General features: G+C 39.0%; 1 protein-coding gene across 12 annotated transcripts in view; it reads left to right on the top strand.

Annotated features, from left to right (window-relative positions):
* TTC3 (tetratricopeptide repeat domain 3) overlaps positions 1-19,882 on the top strand; it is a 118,901-nt gene that overhangs the window by 87,565 nt on the left and 11,454 nt on the right. For all 12 annotated transcript variants that reach the window (XM_078074114.1, XM_078074080.1, XM_078073991.1 and 9 more), the window contains 7 exons: positions 93-242; positions 10,293-10,432; positions 13,121-13,189; positions 14,130-14,226; positions 15,609-15,709; positions 18,477-18,567; positions 18,978-19,079. In XM_078074114.1, the coding sequence (XP_077930240.1) occupies positions 93-242; positions 10,293-10,432; positions 13,121-13,189; positions 14,130-14,226; positions 15,609-15,709; positions 18,477-18,567; positions 18,978-19,079 (750 nt within the window). The remainder of the gene's footprint in view (positions 1-92; positions 243-10,292; positions 10,433-13,120; positions 13,190-14,129; positions 14,227-15,608; positions 15,710-18,476; positions 18,568-18,977; positions 19,080-19,882) is intronic.

Here is a 19,882-nt window from a genome sequence, read left to right as displayed (position 1 = left end):
TCCTCTGTTTATTTTAAGAGGCTGTTCAGAATGAGACCAGAAATAGGCATTTTAAACTATTTTTAATAGATAATTTTATAATTTACCTTTAGGGAGATATTTTACAGATTGAGAAGGAGTACCAGGTTTTACAAGAGCAGCTTAAGGAGGCATGCGAAAATTATGAGCAGAGAAAACTCGAGGGCTCAGAAGAGACCAGGGACCTGGAAGAAAAGTTGAAAAGGAACTTAGAAGAAAACAAGGTAATCCTCTCTGAAACTTCTCTGTAGTAGCATGTGGCATGATCAGGAGCATTGTTGGCTGAACAAAGGATTTTTTTCTTAATAATGCCTATTTAAATTTCTCTGTGACATATTAAAGTGGCAGTGTTTTTGCAGTTTTAGAACCTCTACATGTTGCCATTTAAGAAAAGGGCTGTGAATCTGGGTTTTCATTTATTTATAGTTCAGTTTGTTTCATTAACTAAACCTGTTTTCTGGTGACTAAATTTTGCGTTAATCCTTGTTTATATTGAGAGGCAGTAGAGCATTAGTGGTTCATGGTGTGAGTCTTGGGGTCAGACCGACTAGGTTCAGATGTAAGCTGAGTCCCATACTAGTTCTCATCCGGGGCAAGTTAGCTAACTTCTTTGTGCTTTAGTTTCTTATTTGGAAAATTTGGGTGATAATAGCTCCCATTTCTTGGGATTAGATTAAAATTGTAAAGTACTTAAAACTGCCTGGTGGATAATAGGGGCTCTGTAAGTATTGCCTCCCACTGTTACTACTATTCCTACTACTGTCTTCATCTTACTGTTAAGGAAGTGTAAGAATAACACATGGAGCTTTAGGCATATTAGATCTGTAAAATCACTTAGACCATCTTGTTTGAGTCTATCGATCTTGAGCTCCGTTAGCTAAGATGGATTACAGTTACATGTAACTGGCTATTGGAGTAATACTAATGAGTGGCAAGGCCAGATTGAATTGGTAGGGAAATGGAATTATAGATGTAAGGGAATCATAGTGTGTTTCTTTTTTAAAACTGAGGTCTTCTGTACAGATGTAACAAAGGGATGTTAATTTAAGGAAGGAAGGATTTACACTTACTCTGGTAAGCATTGTCTAACTACAGGATTGTTGATTCACTGTCTTGTATACCTGAAACTAATACAACATTGCACGTCAACTACACTTAAGTTAAAAACGAAAAAAAGGAAGAATTTGTTCCAGAAGTCTGGATCAGTAGCTGGGGTACCATATTAAATAGAAGAAAATGTGCTTAGGTGGGACCTTCATCAGGAAATTCATTTATTGAGATTTAAGTACACCCGGCAGAAAAGGGTCAGTTTGTAAAGGTAACTGTTATTACATTTCTATTATAATAGTTACAGCATTCCTGTTATAACCTGTTTTCACTTGGGATGGGACTGGGGAGATTTGAAGGATGAGAGGAATTAGAAGGAACCAGACTTTCTGGTCAGTTGCCTGGTTGAATGAGATTTTCCTAATTGGGAGAGGAGAAAATGAGCAAAAATAAAACTCTGCACTCATAGAACACTAATTTGAATAAGCTGCCTAGAGGGCTTAACAAAATAAAATATTTTTATAAACTTTCTACTGCCTCAGTAAAATTCAGTTTTACTAAACCCATATAAGAATGCCTATGGCCACCCCATTAAGTGAGGAGAGCAGATTTTCAGACTGCCACTGAAGGTGGGCATCTGATGAGTGAGGTTTCTTTCTCTCTGGCAGAGGCTTGTCCAGCTTTATAAACTGCTGGTCTGACTGGGTCCTGTATTTGTGCAGTTTATCAAGGCATCTTTGTACACTTGATCAGGAAATTCGCAGTTAATCAGGCGCCCAGGGAGGGGGGCTGCTAGGGAGCCACAGCTCTGACTGGGACTGGCCTTCTGATGCACTTTTTTTTTTTTTTTTTACCTTCACTGAGGCTCTGGGTCTGCTTTTAGGTGGTGGTTCTTAAGAGTGTGTAGTCAGTCTGTTTTTTAAAATAGCCATTATTTAGTCCCCAAATTTCAGACCTGTTGGGTTGTTAGACTTCCCATATAAATTGTAGACCCATTTCCTATCATGATAAGTTGCTCATCTGAGTTTTTAGGTGGTTGTCCACACAGGAGCAGATGAGGTGTAGCTGTGGCCATTTCTTTTTAATCATGATTATGTTCATAATTAGCTTGTGGAGGAATCTTATAAAAAGAAATTTTTGGCTTTTATTGATCTTTCCCTGGCCTTTGCTCTCTAGTCCCTGAGGTTATCAGCTAATACTTTTACTTGAAAATAGCTTGATACTACATAATGAATGTATTAGATGCAATACCCTTTCATACTGTAAAGAGAGAGGCAAGCCCAGGCCTCGGTCAGGCTGCCTAGGTTTGAACTCCAGCACTACCATCCAGTACCTCTGTGGCCTTAGTTTACTCAATCCCTTCTACCCTCAGTTTCCTCATTAGTAATATAATCTCTACTTCATAGGTTTGTGAGGACTCACAGCGATGGTTGGACAAGGGTGGGTGGGGTTGTCCAGAGATACTAAGTATAGTAGAAGGAAGAATAGTCCCACTTAAAATGACACTCATACCCCTCCTGAGAAAAACTGTTTACAAAGCAGTTAAAGAGTGCTTAGCACATAAAAGCATCAATAAAAATCTGAGCTAGCTATTTTATATAGCTAATGGGGTTTCATTATTATGAGCTAGGAATGGCCTTAATAGACAATTAGGCCAGTTATCTGTTCTGTCCGAGGAGAATACCTATCTAAAGCCAGAGTGTCCTGTTGTTTTTAATGTACCTCCAACTTGTAACTGGCAGGTTGTAACTGATGGCAGTATTGCTCAAGGGCGTATGTTCTTTTTAGTTTATTAAGATAAAATTCACCATTTTAACCATTATAAAGTCTATAATTCAGTGGCTTTCAATAGACTCACAATGTTGTATGACCATTACTACTGCCTTGTTCCAGAACCATTTCATAGCACCAAAAAGAAACCCTGTACCCATTAAGCAATCACTTCTCATCCCCCCTTGGACATGTGTTCTCAAGGTGCTTTAATGAGATTTTCTTATAGCTGAGATGGGTATTTAAGTTGACTTTGGCTCCTAAAACACAGTCAAAATAATTTTGGCCTAGAATAATTTATGGAGAAGAATTTTGGAACTTTGTCCTATTTTTATATTAAAACAGAATCTTGGGCCCTGCCTGCCAAAAATTTCTCAGCCCACATCTGTGTAGCGGTGGGGTTCTCCTGTTCAGTCACAGTCTTTGCCAAGTTCAGCCTTTTTTAATCTAACATTTATGGAGCTCATTATATGCCATACTCAATTGTAAATTTTTTACATGAATTATTTAATCTCAAACAATCATAGTATACTAGTGCTATAGTATAGTACACTAGTATTGTCTCCATTTTACTGTTAAGGGAATGGAGGCAGGAGCAGCTAATGCACTTGCTTGAAGTCATACCAGTACAAGTGGCAGAACAGTTAGTGAGTGTCAGGCTCTAGATCCCTTGCTTTTGTCCTCCCTTAAGAGAATGGCAGTTCCACAACCAGTTGAAAAATATTTCTCAGCACTTCATGAGGACGATAGGGGTATCAGTTAATTGCTGGCATATAATCTGAGTAACAACCACCTACAAAACCTCAGTGACATAGAACAGTAAACATCAAGTTTGTGAGTCTGTGGGTTAGTTTATCCCATTTGGGCTTGGCTGGACTGTTTCACCTTTGGGTCAGCTGGGGCTCTGTTCTTGGCTCTGCTTGCTCACATATGTGGGGTCACCATATTCTGTGTCCACCTACATCAAGGACATTAGGCCTGCACATTCTGTGAAGATTGTTGCTTGATTTTTTGCTAGTATGTTGAGGATATTATCCAATATTTCATTTGACAAAATTTATTGGATGCTCCCCTATAAAGAAGACATACAAATGGCCAACAGACACATGAAAAAATGCTCAACATCACTAGGCATCAGGGAAGTACAAATCAAAACCACAATGAGATACCACCTCACACTGGTCAGAATGGCTAAAATTAACAACTCAGGAAACAACAGATGTTGGCAAGGATTCATAAAAAGGGAAACCACTGTTGGTGGGAATGCAATCTGGTGAAGCCACTTTGGAAAAACAGTATGGAGGTTCTTCAGAAAGTTAAAAATGGAGCTACCCTACGACCCAGCAATTGCACTACTAGGTATTTATCCAAAGGATACAGATGTAGTAATTCGAAGGGGCACATGCACTCCAATATTTATAGCAGCAATATCCACAATAGCCAAACAATGGGAAGAGCCTAGATGTCCATTGACAAATGAATGGATAAAGAAGATGGTGTGTGTGTGTGTGTGTGATGGAATATTCCTCAGCCATTAAAAAGAAAGAAATCTTGCCATTTGCAACAACATGGATAGAGCTAGAGGGTATTATGCTAAGTGAAATAAGTCAGAGAAAGACAAATACCATATGATCTCATATGTGGACCCTAACAAAACAGATGAACAAAGGGGAAGGGAAGGAAAAATAAAATAAATGAAATCAGAGAGGGAGACAAACCGTAAGAGACTCTTAACTATAGAGGACAAACTGAGGGTTGCTGGAGGGGACTGGGGGGGAGGGATGGGGTAACTGGGTGATGGGCATTAAGGAGGGCACATGATGGAGTGAGCACTGGGTGTTGTATGCAACTGATGAATCACTAAATTCTACCTCTGAAACTAATAATACAGTATATGTTAACTAAATTGAATTTAAATAAAGAATTAAAAAAAAAAAAAAGAATAAGCCAAGCTCTGTGCTGGTCTTCCGGGACTTTTATGCAGCATCCTCTTTATGAGACCCTAAGAAGTCATTTCTCTCTGCTTTCACTACCTGGGCTTCTTTGTGCAGCAGATTTGTTTTTATTTTGTGGATATAGCTCACTGTATTTCCTCTGACTTTGATTGCCAGAAAAGTTTTAAGCTATTTCGAAAGAATGGTTAGGGCCTTATGCCACTCATTTTTTTTTAAAGATCTTTATTTAGTTATTTTAAAGAGAGGGAGAGTGCATGCACACAGGCAAGTGGTGGAGAGGGCAGGGGGAAGGGAAAGAGAATCTTCAGCAGACTCTGCACTTAGCACAGAGCCGGATGTGGGGCTCAGTTCCACAAACCCAAGATAATGACCTGAGCTGAAACCAAGAGTCGCTGCCCATCTGACTGAGCCATCCAGCCTCCCCATGCCATTCATTTTTATATTGCTGTCACTTCTAGTTCTGTATTACCATTTTTATCTTTTTATTCTGTTTTCTTTACCTACTTCGCAATCTTTCTTTTTTTTTTTTCAAAGATTTTATTTATTTATTTGAGAGAGAGAGATCACCAGCAGCGGGGAGGGGTAGAGGGAGAAGCAGACTGCCTGCTGAGCAGGGAGCCCGACACAGGGCTCCATCCCAGGACCCTGGGATCATGACCTGAGCCGAAGGCAGATGCTTAACCAACTGAGCCACCCAGGTGCCCCTCTTTTGTCTTTTTAAACTATATGTATATTATAGATGCATATAATACACACACACATACAATCAAGGGTACCTCAGTTGTTTATTTTGGAACAAAGTTGAGGTTTAAGAAAAAGAGGTATGGAAACCAGATGTTTTCTAATTGAGAAAAAAAGCCATCAGAAACTGTTTATGTCAGTAAGCTGTGCATATAGAAGATACAGTTGTGTATAGTTTGTTTTTTCTTTTATTCTAGTGTTTTCAAAGAAAAGGATTCAGATCCTTCTCTTTCATGTCGTCAGAGACAGGCCCTGACAGCTGACCTCGTTAGCATTGTGAGGCAGCTGTGTCATTAAAGGGGGGTTAGTTCAAACAGCAGATGAACTTACGTAGCATCTTCTGTGGCTGAGCTGTGTGTGTGTGTGTGTAATACTTTGTGCCTTTTGATACTGAACTCCTTTTGGTACTTGTTGCCAAGTAGGTTCTTATGCCCCAGTATAACTTTGTGGTTACACATCATCTCCTGGCCAAGGGGCTAAATCTGAGGCGAAATCATTGGCTCAGAATGGAAGCACAGGATAGGTGAGAGACAAGGTTGGCTTGGTTACCAGCAGCAGGGTTTGCATATGGACATTGGTCATGGTAGTAGAAGTGAACCAGGTGTAATACAGGATTTTGCAAGTAGAGTAGACATGGTGGTCACCTCAGTGACAGTAATGATTCAATGATTCACGGTGTAGCAGCAAGGAAAATGTGAGTAAAACTGTCCCCATGCTAGAAGGAGTGTCATTGAAATGTCATTGAACTGCTGCTGCCTAAAAACAGTTGGCCTATGCATCTCAAAGTCAATGAAATCAACCCTACCCCTGTGGTAGGACTTGGAAGTCTTTAAGGACCTGGACTGTTAGGAAATCTGTCACCCAGGAACATCACAAACCTTGGCGTCTAAAGCTTAAGAGGGAGAAATGTCCTTCCTCTCAGTCGGTGTTGTCTTTGACCGGAAGACCATCACTTCTCAGAGTCTGTGCAGGTTGGCTTCAGGTACACCATCCTCTTCGAGGGAGGAGGCCCCCAGTTTCTGTATCTGAACCTATACCCTCAGTAACCTGGTCACATTCTCAGCAGTTGTTGATATTATTAGAATTTCAAACTGGAAAACATTAAAATTTAAACTTGTTTCTTGTAAATATTGCTCTATTCCCTGATTCACATGTTATTAGAAATGACATCCTACTTACAAATGACGTGTATTTACAAGCACGTGCCCCACGTATACCTCTGCCGGCACTGAATGGATGACACTTTGAAAAATGACATAAAACTTGGAGAGAATGTATAGGTTCAGAAGAAGTTTCAGAAAGCAGCACCTTCATAAGAAAGCTAACAAGGAAGGCTGGGTCTCACGTGGTGTTTTACATAATCATCTGGGGAAGGGTAACTACCCCTGCTTCAGAATACAGGTTTTCACAATTCTGTTTGTCACGCTGCCTGAAATTCTGGTGGGTATCTCGACCCAAAGGCCCCTGGGACCAGGCCAGAAACACCACATTTATATTCTAAAAAGCGAACAAACTATTGGACTTGCCAAATGTGTGCAGACTACCTCTAGATTAGAGAATCACTGTGGCTGAAGAGTGAAATGTGAACACTTCTAGGCAAGCTGGGGGGGGTTCTTCAGAATCCTTACTGCAGTCAGGTGCTCTGAATGCTGAGAGACATGAAGGAGAGGAAAGACGTTTAAAGTATGCGCTTGGAAGGTGGGCATGCCCTGGGTCAGGGGTGCTTAAATGAGGGGTCTGGTGAAACTTTGAGGGTGTTGCAGGAGAAGGGTCCTTGGAGGACGAAATGAATGCCAAAAAGAAGAGGGAAGCTACTGCAGACAGACAGGAATCTTTTCAAGCAGGTTTCAGAGGAAATTCTGAACTTTCCTCTTTGCCTTCCCTTGCACCACATCTCTTTCCCCAGCACCCAGGGTAAGACTGTGTCTTATACAGTCACATAGACTCTTGATGGTCTGGGGACTTGCCCTGTTAACTCTATAGCCCTCCTTGTATCCGGTTTACCATTGTAACCAGGAGCTTCCTGGAAGGAACTGGTGGACTTTTAACTGACATTTCTAACAAGGCTTTTCATGGGGAAATGCATTCTAAGTTACAACCAACCAGGTGTTCAGCGGACTTTTGGAAGAGTGGGAGTTGCCCATATTGAGAAAGTCTGTTTTGAGGAGCAAAGCACACCTGACTTGATCATGTGCTAATCAGTGGTAGAATCCAAGTGCCTGTTGTGTAGAGAAACATGACTTAGAAGCATGCCCAGCAATTGCACTACTGGGTATTTACCCCAAAGACACAGATGTAGTGAAAAGAAGGGCCGTATGCACCCCGATGTTCATAGCAGCAATGTCCGCAATAGCCAAACTGTGGAAAGAGCCGAGATGCCCTTCAACAGATGAATGGATAAAGAAGATGTGGTCCATATATACAATGGAATATTACTCAGCCATCAGAAAAGATGAATACCCAACTTTTACATCAACATGGATGGGACTGGAGGAGATTATGCTAAGTGAAATAAGTCAAGCAGAGAAAGTCAATTATCATATGGTTTCACTTATTTGTGGAACATAAGGAATAACATGGAGGACATTAGGAGAAGGAAGGGAAAAATGGGCGGGGGGAATTGGAGGGAGAGATGAACCATGAGAGACTATGGACCTGAGAAACAAACAGGGTTTTAGAGGGGAGCGGGGAGGGGGGATTGGTTAGCCCGGTGATGGGTATTAAGGAGGGCACGTACTGCATGGAGCACTGGGTGTTATACGAAAACAATGGATCGTGGATCACTACATCAAAAACTAATGACGTATTGTATGGTGACTAACATAACATAATAAAATTTAAAAAAAAAGATTTAACCCAGCTATCATCTAGGAATTATACTAGAGAAAACTGGACAAATATGCAAAGATGTCTGTTTAAATATGATAATCACCATAATTAATAATAGTAAATCAATAAATGTGAAACTATAAACAAAAAAAAAAGCATGTTCCTCTCTGGTTTTTTTGAAAGCTGTTTGAATTCAGTATTTTTATTCCTTTGATATCTAGTCTCTGTCAAACACTTGTAAATTTCTGCTCTGTCCCATCAAAATGACTGCAGGGTCAAAATTATGGAGTTCTCACATATTTTATTGTTTATTCATAGATTTATTTAGACATCCGAAGCTAGGTTAACATCTGTTTTCATGTCCTAGCCTAGTACATCTTCTGTGCTCTCCTTTTTTGTTAATGGGATTTTTAGCTATTCATTGAAAGTAGACACCTATCTTTAATTCTGTAAACTTCTGCTTTGTTTTATATCCTACTTAGACACATGGTCTCTTCTCCATCCTCTTCTCTAAAGTTTCCTTTATTTCTTTTTATCATCCCTAATGTTACCACCGTCGTCCGTATTGTCTCTCCCTTGGGCTACTGCAGTGAGATTTTAAGAGATTTTACCTTCGGGGACCTGGGTGGCTCAGTCAGTTAAGCGTCCAGCTAATGATTTCGACTCAGGTCATGATCTCGGGGTCATGGGATCAAGCTCGTGTCTGGTCTCCATGATCAGCACTGAGTCTGCTTAAGATTCTTTTTCTCCCTCTCCTCCTCCCCACACTCATGCTCTCTTTCCAATAAATAAATAAATTAAATAAATTAATATCTTTTTTAAAAAAGATTTTACCTTCTTCTACCTAGAGTTTTTAATTAAGGGTTACAGTTCATATTGAGCTATGAAATCAGTTTAATGATGGTGACTGGAATTGTTTTTAATAATTGAATAGAGTAGAAATATCAGAAAGCATCTCAAAAAGTAAAGGCAATTCTCTTTCAGTTGTGTGTGTGTACATACATACATACGTATATTATGTACACATGCTATGGATCGTTATTAAAATGTATTTGTTATTTTGGGTCACAGTCAAGAAAATGTGAAGGCCACTGTTTTGGTCTAACACTTTCACATGCCTTCACCCAATCCTAATCCATCTCTGTGTCTTTCAGAGCTATTTTTCCAAAACCAGAATCTCATCATCTCACTGCCCTGCTTGAGTCTTCACTGGCTCCCCGTGTCCTACAGGACAAAATCCACCCTCCTTAGCATGGCTTACAAGACCTTTCGTAATTTGAACCCAAAGCATCTTGGGGTACCATTCTCCCTGCCCTGCCTTCCATATGTCCACCTTGTATCCCACCCACATAGTGCCTCTTGCTTTTGTTCAGACATGCCGGGCTCTTTTACCCTTCTCCCTTGCCATTCCCACTGCTTGGAATCCGCTCTCCACATGGCATCTCATCTTTTTTTTTTTTTTAAAGATTTATTTATTTATTTTAGAGAGAGCAGGAAGTAGGAGCAGAGGGACAGGGAGAGAGAATCTCAAGCAGACTCCCCGCTGAGCACGGAGGCTGACTCAGGGCTTGATCTCATGACCCTGAGATCAGACCTGAGCTGAAACTAAGAGTCAGATGCTTAACCGACTAAGCCACCCAGATGCTCCTGGCATCTCATCTTTAAAGACAGAAGTCGGAAATCACTGATTTTGAGAAACCCTTTTCCAGTACCAGGGAGTCTGTCATGCCTCTGTGTCTTTTTATTTGACAGCCTCCCCCGCTGCCCGGCCTGATCAGTGAGAGTCGGTGAGGCCCAGGGCTGTGTGTGTTCTGCTTAACTGGAGTCATCGATTAAGCTAACACCACCACCATTCTGGTCTTTGGGACTCTTTTTTTTTTTTTTTGAGTAAATCTTCCTATTTATTTAAGAACTTTCTAAACATGTTTTTAGATCTCAAAGACAGAATTAGATTGGTTCCTTGAAGATTTGGAAAAGGAAATAAAAAAATGGCAACACGAGAAAAAAGAAATCCAAGAAAGTCTGAAAGCACTAACAAAGAAAATGAGAAAGGTTTTGAATGCCAGCGAGTCGTAAGTAACAACTGAAAGGCAATGATTTTTATTGCTTTTTGGGGGGCGGGTGGTGGTAACATTTTTGATACTCAGTTTCCGACTATGTCAGGTGAAGAACAAACTTAAATATTGTTTTCATCTCATTTTAGAGAACATTCAGTAGAGAATTATCTTACCTAAAACTTTTCCTAAACCTACCCTGTTGACAGATAAAGTGGGACTATGAATCAGCAAAGAACTGACTTCCTTCTAGTTGGACACCACCCCTTACTGTGAACATTACCTTTGACCCATTTTTTCCTTTTCTGTAAAGTGAGGGGCTTGGTCTAGATCTAAGTTTCTTCCCTGCACTAGGATTCTGTGGTGATTATCATTACTTTCATCTTGAATCTTTAAATTACTAAAATTTGGTCTTGTGGTATGAAGCATTTGGTAATAAATACAGACAGGTAATACAGTTGTCAGATGGGCCACGTTTGTTTTGAGATTCTCTGTGATCCATTCCTAACCCCTCTCTTCCCTAAAAATTGATATGTCATATGATTCCTCAGCTTAATTGTTACCTACCACCGTGTAACAAAACACCCAAACTTGGTGGCTTAAATTAACAGCCATTTTATTTGATCCTGATCTTGGAACTTGGGCTGAGTTCCACTGGGCTGTTAGGCTGGTCTTGCCAGTGGTTCCTCATGTGGCTGGGAGTTGGCTGGGGGCTAGGTGCAGCTGGGATGTCCTGGGAGGTCCTGGCCTTTTCTCTCCATGTAGTTTCAGGGTTGCTCCCTTTCCATGTGACTTTTATCTATATGGTCTCTCCATGTGGCATTTGGTCTCCAGCATGGTAGACTCCTTATGTGGTACCAAAGGGCTTCAAGGGTACAGGAGTGGAAGCTGCCATGTCTTCTGAAGGTCTGGGCCCAGAACTGTCAGAGCATCACTTCCACCACATTCTGTTGTTTAAAGCACGTGGCAGGTCTACTTTAGATTTAAGGGCAAGAAGAATGGGAGGCATGGTTCACTCGGGGCCGCACTACCACACTCACCGTTCAGGACATCTGTGCTTTTTCCATTTGTCATGCCATATATGATCAGACGGCTTTTATTATGAGTCTTGCTAGCATTACATTTGGGCAGTTTTTAGGTAGTCCTTAAAAGAATGATGAGATATACAACAGTGCCTATGGCATGTCGTTTTGAGTATGCTCAAAGTAGAGTAGTTCCGTCAGAACACATTTATGGAAATGATGAAGCTCTTTCCAGTATCCTCCCCACCTCCCCATAGTTTTCACTTTCTGTGGTTTCAGTTACCTGCGGTCACCCACAATCCAGAAGCTCAGATGATCCCCCTTCTGACATGTTGTCAGGGGGTCAGCAGTAGCCTAACACTGTGTCACCCACCTCACCTCGTGTCACCACGTAGGCATTTCATCATCTCCCGTCATCACAAGAAGGGCGAGTGCAGTGCATGCTCTGTAAGAATTTTGAGAGTGAGACCACATTCACATAACCACTGTTCTAATTTATGATTAGTTACTGTTGTTAATCTTTTACTGTGCCTGATTTACAACTTGAACATTATCATAGGTGTGTATGTGTAGGAAGAAACCGGTTTGGTACAGGCCATGGGTCAGTCTTAGAACCTGTCACTCCTTGGATAAAGGGGGACTGCTATGCCTCTTAATATTTGAGCATACCAGTAGTTAAGTTATTCAAAAATACAGGAATATTTATATTTAATACATATTTTTGTATGCTCAGTTCAAGTTTACTGTCAAAACTAGATAAAATAAATGAGGCTATTATGATAAAAAAATTTTCTGTACTAGCATAAAAATTAACTTTCTGTTGAGGAATAAAGTTTTTATTGATTTTTTTCCACTTTATTAATTTTTTTTTTTTTGCTTTTTTTCTGTCCCATTTTAAAGATAAGCTACCAGACTTCTCTATGTGTATTGTTTTTTACACTTCCCAGATAAATGATTTAAATCTAAATTTTTATATTTAGATTTTAAAGTAAAATCTTAAAGCCTTTTGGATCTCTTAGAGAAGTACAAAAGATATGAGAAATGATTGCTGTCCAGTATTGAGTACTTAGAGGAGGACGTATTTTACAAAAAAATTGAAAATGGCATTTAAACATTTAGGTTCTTAATGGAAATGTTGGAATTTTTAGCAAGTAGAGATGACAAAAAGTTGTATGGGAGAGAATGAAAGAAGAGGCAGAGTCCATCTTTTGCAGGGTTTTGCTTTAAAATCAAAGATTTACACACTTTGTTTTGCAGGGTTATCAGACTGGATGTGTGTGTTAACTGGGCTTTAAGTTCTGTTTTAAAGATTAGAAGGCTGTTTTCATTTTGAATGAGAGCCGCTGGTCATACTGATGATGATCGACAACACCTGCACTCTTCTGCGTCACATTGAACCACGGCGGGGGGGAGGGGGGCGCACTTCTTGCAGTGAACTGAGATAGGGTGGTCTGCACTGCAAGCATATGACCTAGGGTGAAGGAAAGATTTCTGCCCTCCAGGTGTGAAAGAAAAACGACCCAGATTCTTTGCCTATTTAGAAGATATAGAAATGAAATCAAAATGTAGAAATTTACAAAGAATTCAAAAAATGTTTGCGTGATATAGGTAGAATTTACTGTGAGGGATCGTGTCTTTAAAAATATTTGAAAACTGATTAAAATTTGGTGATTTTCTTTCATAGATATGCCCAGAAAAATGATGAAAAAGATAAGGAACATGAATTACTTCTGGATCAGTCCCTTGAAATCAGGCAAATTAAGCTTACATTTGTTTTTACTGTCTTATTATTCCTTTAATACCAGAGGCACCAGCACACTAGGCTTCTAAGTCTGTTGTTGTGGCTTGTCTTTTTTTTTAAAATAATTATGTGTCTGTTCTTTATTTATGTTTTTATTTTATTCTTTAAATATTTAAATAAGTTTATTCTTTGAGTATTTTTATTTTATGATGTTCCTACTACTTTATTTCACATTGTCAGTATAAAAATCCTGAATTTATTACTGTTGATTACTCTTTTCTTTTGAATTTTGAAACTAAAAGTGTGTTTTTAAAACTTTTGTGTTACTTAAAGTAACAATTCCAACTTTATTATGATAGTTTGTGGCTCTATAATTATAAGTTTATTGAAGATTTTTATTATGAACTTATAAAAAGTTTCCTTTTAACCTTTATTAATGGAAATAATGTGTTTACATACCAGTAGCCAATATATCCAGTAGTTCAGCAGTTGTGTTCTGCATTTCTCGTTGAATATTGTTTCACGTACACATTTCCATTCACATCATGATTCATAAACATAGTGCCATGAATAACTTGGTACAGATCACTGTTTTCCTTTGGGTTATTTCCTTGTAATGTGTGTCAAAATAGAATTTCTGACTGAAAGGATGAGGGATGTTCTATAAAGTTTATTAATATAGCCAGATTGTACTCCACCTACCCTCGTAAAAATGATGAACCAGAGTCTCAGCATTTCCACTAGCACTCAATTTTATTTTATATGTTCCTTTGATCATTTGTGAAGCGCAAAAAGGACATATGAGTCTGTGTATTAAATAGTCAAATACTAGGCAGGAAGGTACCTTAGAGGATGTTATGTAAGTCTTTCTGTGGCATGATTCAAAGCTAGGCCTTTGTCTATCTCACTGGTTTTTTTTTTTCCCAAGAAGTTTTTTTCTCAATATTTGCAGTGATACATTTACAAATGAGAAAATGAAAGTAGAAGAATGTATAAAGAAAGGGAAGGAGAATTATGAAGAGAGTCTTCAAAGAGCTGTGGCTGCAGAGGTGAGTCTAAGACACTTGGCAACTGACAGATACGGCAACATACGTTTGCTTTGTGTTAATTACATACGAGGCAAGACAGCATTGCGGAAAGGTGTGGAGTCTGGGGGCATCCTCTTACCCATCATCCTACCTCCCAGAAATAGCTACTTTTTCCTTGCCTGTCACTTTTTAATGTTTTTTTACCCTTAAGCTTACATTGTGTTATATATCTGTACTCATAGTGTACGCCAGATTTTGCAATCTGCTTTACTTATTATTTTAATTCAGTCATTTTCCATGCTCTGCACTTAGAATGGCTTCATCATATGTAATCAAGTGATATGCCATGAAGTAGCCAACCATAAAACATACTTGCCAGTACTAGAAGAACTTGAAAATATTCCATTTATTAATATACTCTCAAAAAGAAAAAAGAATATGCTCTCTTCTTCCCCCAGAAGAATATATACCAATGTCAGTATACTGTTTGAGACACTACTGAGACAAAATTCAAAATCATAACCTCTGGCTGTATTTTATTTAGTTCCCAAAACATGGTTGTCTTTGTTTTTCCAATTGAGAAGAAATGTTCTTGGTTGGTATATATATCTGTGATTATTCTGGGAAATTAAAAAAAAAAGGGTTAGCTTATGCAGTCCACAGACGGACTTTTGATTAAATATTGACTGTGCAGCAGCTTCTAAGGAAAGGAAGGGGGGAAAAAGCCAAAGTGCATATATTTTTGGGTCCTGTGCCCACATCTATATTCATAAGCTTGTTCAGGTCCCATTTACCACCATTTGGCCAGCCCGTCTGCCTGGTGGGTCCGGGACTGACACCTGCATTAAAACAAAGCAGTTCTATATTTCCATAATGACTTAATGAAAATGGCCAGTAGGCTTATTGGGAAGCTAAAGAGTCTAAAGTTCTAAGAACCTGCCCTAGAGGCTTTTGAAGTTCGTACTGAAAACAACTTCTCTGAGGCCTTTAAATTTGAGAGGGTGCAGCCTTGGGGTTATTCTGCAGGCCCCCGGCCCTCTGCTCATGAGGAACAGGACCACAGATAATGCACATCAGGTGTACACATGTGGGTAACCTGGCTCCGTGCTTGTACGTGGCTTAAGCGGTAAGCCATGTGGAAAGTTCCATATCTGAGAAACGTATCATTTAAGGTAAAATAATTTTACTGTCATTATGTTATTCTATTTTCAAATCCAAAAGTTTTATTTAATTCATGTTCACTTGTGTGAAATTACAGTGTTATCACGTTCTAATGATTCTGTCATCATTGGTCATTTAAGGAGAAACTTGAAAGTAGTTCGAAATGTTTAAGTTTTAACAACCTAAAATAGTTTCAGTTTCATCATCTTAAAATACTTAAACATTCTCTAATCTAACGTTAGGTATCTGTGCTTGAAAACTGGAAGGACATGGATGTGTACAAATTACAGATCATGGACTCACAGGCAGAAGGGTATCTTAAAAACCTGAAGCTCCTGAGCAGGTACTGTGTGGCATCGCAGATGTTCTTTCTGGCATGTCATTTAGTAAATCCAGGTTAGAGCTGATTTGAGAAAAAAAATGTTTGTATTAGACAGGACCTTTTTTTTTTTTTTAAAGTAGGCTCCATGCCTAGCATGGAGCCCAACAAGGAGCTTGAACTCACGACCCTGAGATCAAGACCTGAGCCGAAATCAAGAGTTGCACGCTTAACTGACTGAGCCAGCCAGGTTCCCCAAGACCATTTTATTTTTAATAGTTACACAGTCGATACATGTTCAATGGTAGAAAAATCAAAACGTACAAACAAAACTGGTAAAGATTATCCATAATTCTAAATTGATGTGTAACTAGTTAGTATTTTGGAATAAATCAATAAGTGTTTGAAAAAAAAAAATTTATGGTTTTTTTTTTACTAAGTAATACATAGGAAACTTCCTTTCATATCAATAATTACATTTCTCTAACCTAATTTTGCGAAGTTGAATAGTGTTCCAGCATACAAATGTGTCGTGATTTATTAAACGTTTAACACTGTGTTGGTATAGTCGGGTTATTTGCACATTCTGTTAATAAAAGCTGCTCTTCGGTGAGTTTCCTTGTAGCTAAATTTTTATGCATATTATTATTCATTTCCATGCAATAAATTTCTGGAATGAAGATCACATTTTCAGGCTTTTTTAAAAATTACCTTCTATATAAGAACAGTCACTTAACAGTCTTAGTGGTAGACTTAAGAATGGAATGTCACTTCAAAAGATACTCACCTATGGTAATTTTTTTAACTCTCCATCATCTTTCTTGTTTTTGTTTGACGTCGTTTTTGGAATAAGGTTTACCTGGGAATTTTAGAGGGTCTTCTTCAGTCTAGCCTCAGCATTTTCTGTGTGGATTTTCACACAAGGTATTACTTTTCATCTGGTCTTTTTATCGTATTCCATAGTCAGTTTTCATCCTTCCCAATGCTTTTTGCTTTAACACTTCAGACCCTCAGTATTGCCCCTCTGTGGGGTCATGGAAAAGGTTTTAAGGGAGCTTTTATTTCTTGGTTTTTCAAGATTTAGTTTTTTTTCACATGAGAAAACCTTTCTTTTTTTTTTTTTTTTTTTTAAAAGATTTTATTTATTTATTTGACAGAGAGAGATAGCGAGAACAGGAACACAAGCAGGGGGAGTGGGAGAGGGAGAAGCAGGCTTCCCGCTGAGCAGGGAGCCCGATGTGGGACTCGACCCCAGGACCCTGGGATCATGACCTGAGCCGAAGGCAGACGCTTAACGACTGAGCCACCCAGGCGCCCGAGAAAACCTTTCTAATGAGAGAAAACTAATATGCTGATTCGAATTACAAGACTGGTACAGCTAAAGTGGAAGCAGTGGTGCCGAAAGGCTGGTGTTTCATCTTGCCGTGGGCCACACGTGATGGCATCTCTGGGAAACAGAGCTCTCAGACCTTTCGTCTGATAGTGTCGACTTCCTCATTAAGCCTCATAGTACACGTAGCTTCTTTCTTAGGGATTCTGTGCTAATTTCATTCCCCCAAAGGATAGCGAAAGAGAAAAGACATAAAAGGAATGTTCTGGTTTTTCTTTAAGATATATAATGAGAACTGACACAGTCACGGATTGATAATGTTATTGATCTTCCCAGTTAGGAGTGGAAAGCTTGTTTGTCACTTTCAGTAAAGGTGCTGAGGTATAAACTTATCACAGTCTGTTAGGCCCCACTCTTTATTTTACCATAAGGTGAGGATGAGGTTTTTTATTGGAACGTTTAAGTGTTCCATGTTGCCTTTTTATTTTTTTTAATGTAAAAACAGCCTTTGTGGTTAAAACACAAAGATGTTAAATGAAAAATGGTCAGGGGTGCCTGGGTGGCTCAGTCGTTAAGCGTCTGCCTTCAGCTCAGGTCATGATCCCAGGGTCCTGGGATCGAGCCCCGCATCGGGCTCCCTGCGCCGCGGGAAGCCTGCTTCTCCCTCTCACACTCCCCCTGCTTGTGTTCCCTCTCTCACTGCCTCTCTGTCAAATAAATAAACAAAATCTTTAAAAAAAAAAAAAAAAGAAAAATGGTCAAATCTTCAAAGTTAGGACAAGAAATTAAAATTTAGGAGAATATTTACTCTCTGCCCACCAGCTTGGGAAGTTTGGTTAATCAATAATTAAGATTTCCTAAAGTGTTTCTATTGGTGAGTGTAAGATACATAATTCTTTAAAAATAGTTTTGTGTGTGGGGCGCCTGGGTGGCTCAGTCTGTTAAGCATCCGACTCTTGATTTCTGCTCAGGTCATGATCTCAGGGTTGTGAGATTGAGTCCCCTGTCGGGCTCCACACTCAGTGGGGAGTCTGCTTGAAGATTCTCTCCCTCTGCCCCTCCCCCAACACGTGAGCACTCTTGCGCACTCTCTGAAATAAATAAATCTTTTAAAAAAATAGTTTTGTGTGTGTGATCATGTTAAATATATCTTTCTGGGGCCCCTGGGTGCCTAAATTAGTTAAGCATCAGCTTCAGCTCAGTTCGTGATCCCGGAGTCCTGGGATTGAGCCCCATGTTGGACTCCTTGCTCAGCTGGGAGCCTACTTCTCCCTCTCCCTCTGCCTGCCACTCCCCCTGCTTGTGCTCTTTCTCTCTCACTCTGTCTCTGTCAAATAAATAAAATCTTTAATATATATATATATCTTTCTCATGTTTGTTTTCATTTGCACTGTAGTGTTTTTAACTTTTAAAAACATATCTGAAGTAGACATTAAGCAGTTCCATGTTTTTCTTTTTCAGTGATTCTGCAACTTACCCTGATATGGAGTCAGATGTACATTCATGGGAATCGTTTCTTTCTAAGGTTAGAAAAGAAATCGTGAAAGCAAAGGTAAGTCATAAAATATTTTGTAATTCTATCAAAACCGATATGATTATAGTTCTCAGGAGAGATGAATGTCACTGAAACTTTTTGTTGAGCTGTTAAAGGCAATATATATTTTTTGTTGTAATTATTAAGAGTTTTTCCTGAAAATAATGCTGTTTTCTTAATTAGCTGTCTTAAACTCTGCCTGTAATTGAGAAAATTAGAGAAGTTATATTTGATAAGGCTGTAGAGCATTCCTATTAATGAGGTCTTATTTTGAACTTCTTTAAAGAAATAATTGTTCTGATACTTTGCATCTCTGTTATATTCCTGAAAGACTGTTGACCATTTGTAAATATATAGTAAGAATTGACAGTTGTGATTCTTTATGAGAATTTATTAGAAGAACTTAACACTTTTCCTTCTACCTACAGTCTCAGTATGAAGAACAAATACAGGCAGTTAAAAATGGCTCTCAGCTCAGTGAACTTCCTAAAGTGCAGATTCCTGAGCTTTCATTTCCCATCTGTAGCGCAGTAAGTCCATCACACCTTCTTTCTTTCTTTCTTTCTTTTTTCTTTTTGTGTGTGTGAAGAAAACAATAGTAAACCATAGTTTCTTTCTTATTTGGCCAGAGTAGATTTTTGTTGTTTGTATTCTAGGAGTGGGGATGAGATGGATTAATGAGTTACCTTAATGTTCTCATTTTTGGTGCTACGGGGTAACCCTTTAAGCTTAATAATAAACATTATATAACTGGATGAGTCTTTCTGCATCAGTGTCTTGAGGATGGGACTGAAGTAAACACAGGGCTGGCACATTGCTTTCTTTTCTGGATGCTGGTGTGTGTGTTTTCTACGTGTGAACGAATAATCCAAGAGGATCAGTTGCCTGTGATTTAGACCAGCTCTGTCTACAAATACCACCTAAGATATAGTCTTATTCCTAGATACTTGCAGGCATAAGACCAAAATTAAGATTTGTTTTTTCATCAACTACAGACTAAAAAGTGCTATATCTGAGACATATAAAGGTTTTGTTGGTCTGATCTGTCATATTTTATTGGTAGTTTGAGGTATTTGCTGAATCTTTTGAATAATAGTGTTTGCCAGACCTCGCTTTGTATTTTAAAATATGCAGCACAGTAAAGTAAAAGATTAGTTCTATACTGTGGACTTTAAAATATGGCTCCACCTAGTATCACTTTATTGTATCCTGGGGTACATATTTCTTATTTGGACACAGAGCAGATGCTCAACCGATACCAAATTGAAAAGAATTCAGACCAAAGGAGATCAGACTGTAAGAATTTAAAGAAGGACTCTATTCAAGAGTTGAT

Source organism: Halichoerus grypus, chromosome 1 (genome assembly GCF_964656455.1).
Source record: "Halichoerus grypus chromosome 1, mHalGry1.hap1.1, whole genome shotgun sequence".
Classification (NCBI taxonomy): Eukaryota; Metazoa; Chordata; class Mammalia; order Carnivora; family Phocidae; genus Halichoerus; species Halichoerus grypus.
This window is presented reverse-complemented; position numbering and strand designations above follow the sequence as displayed.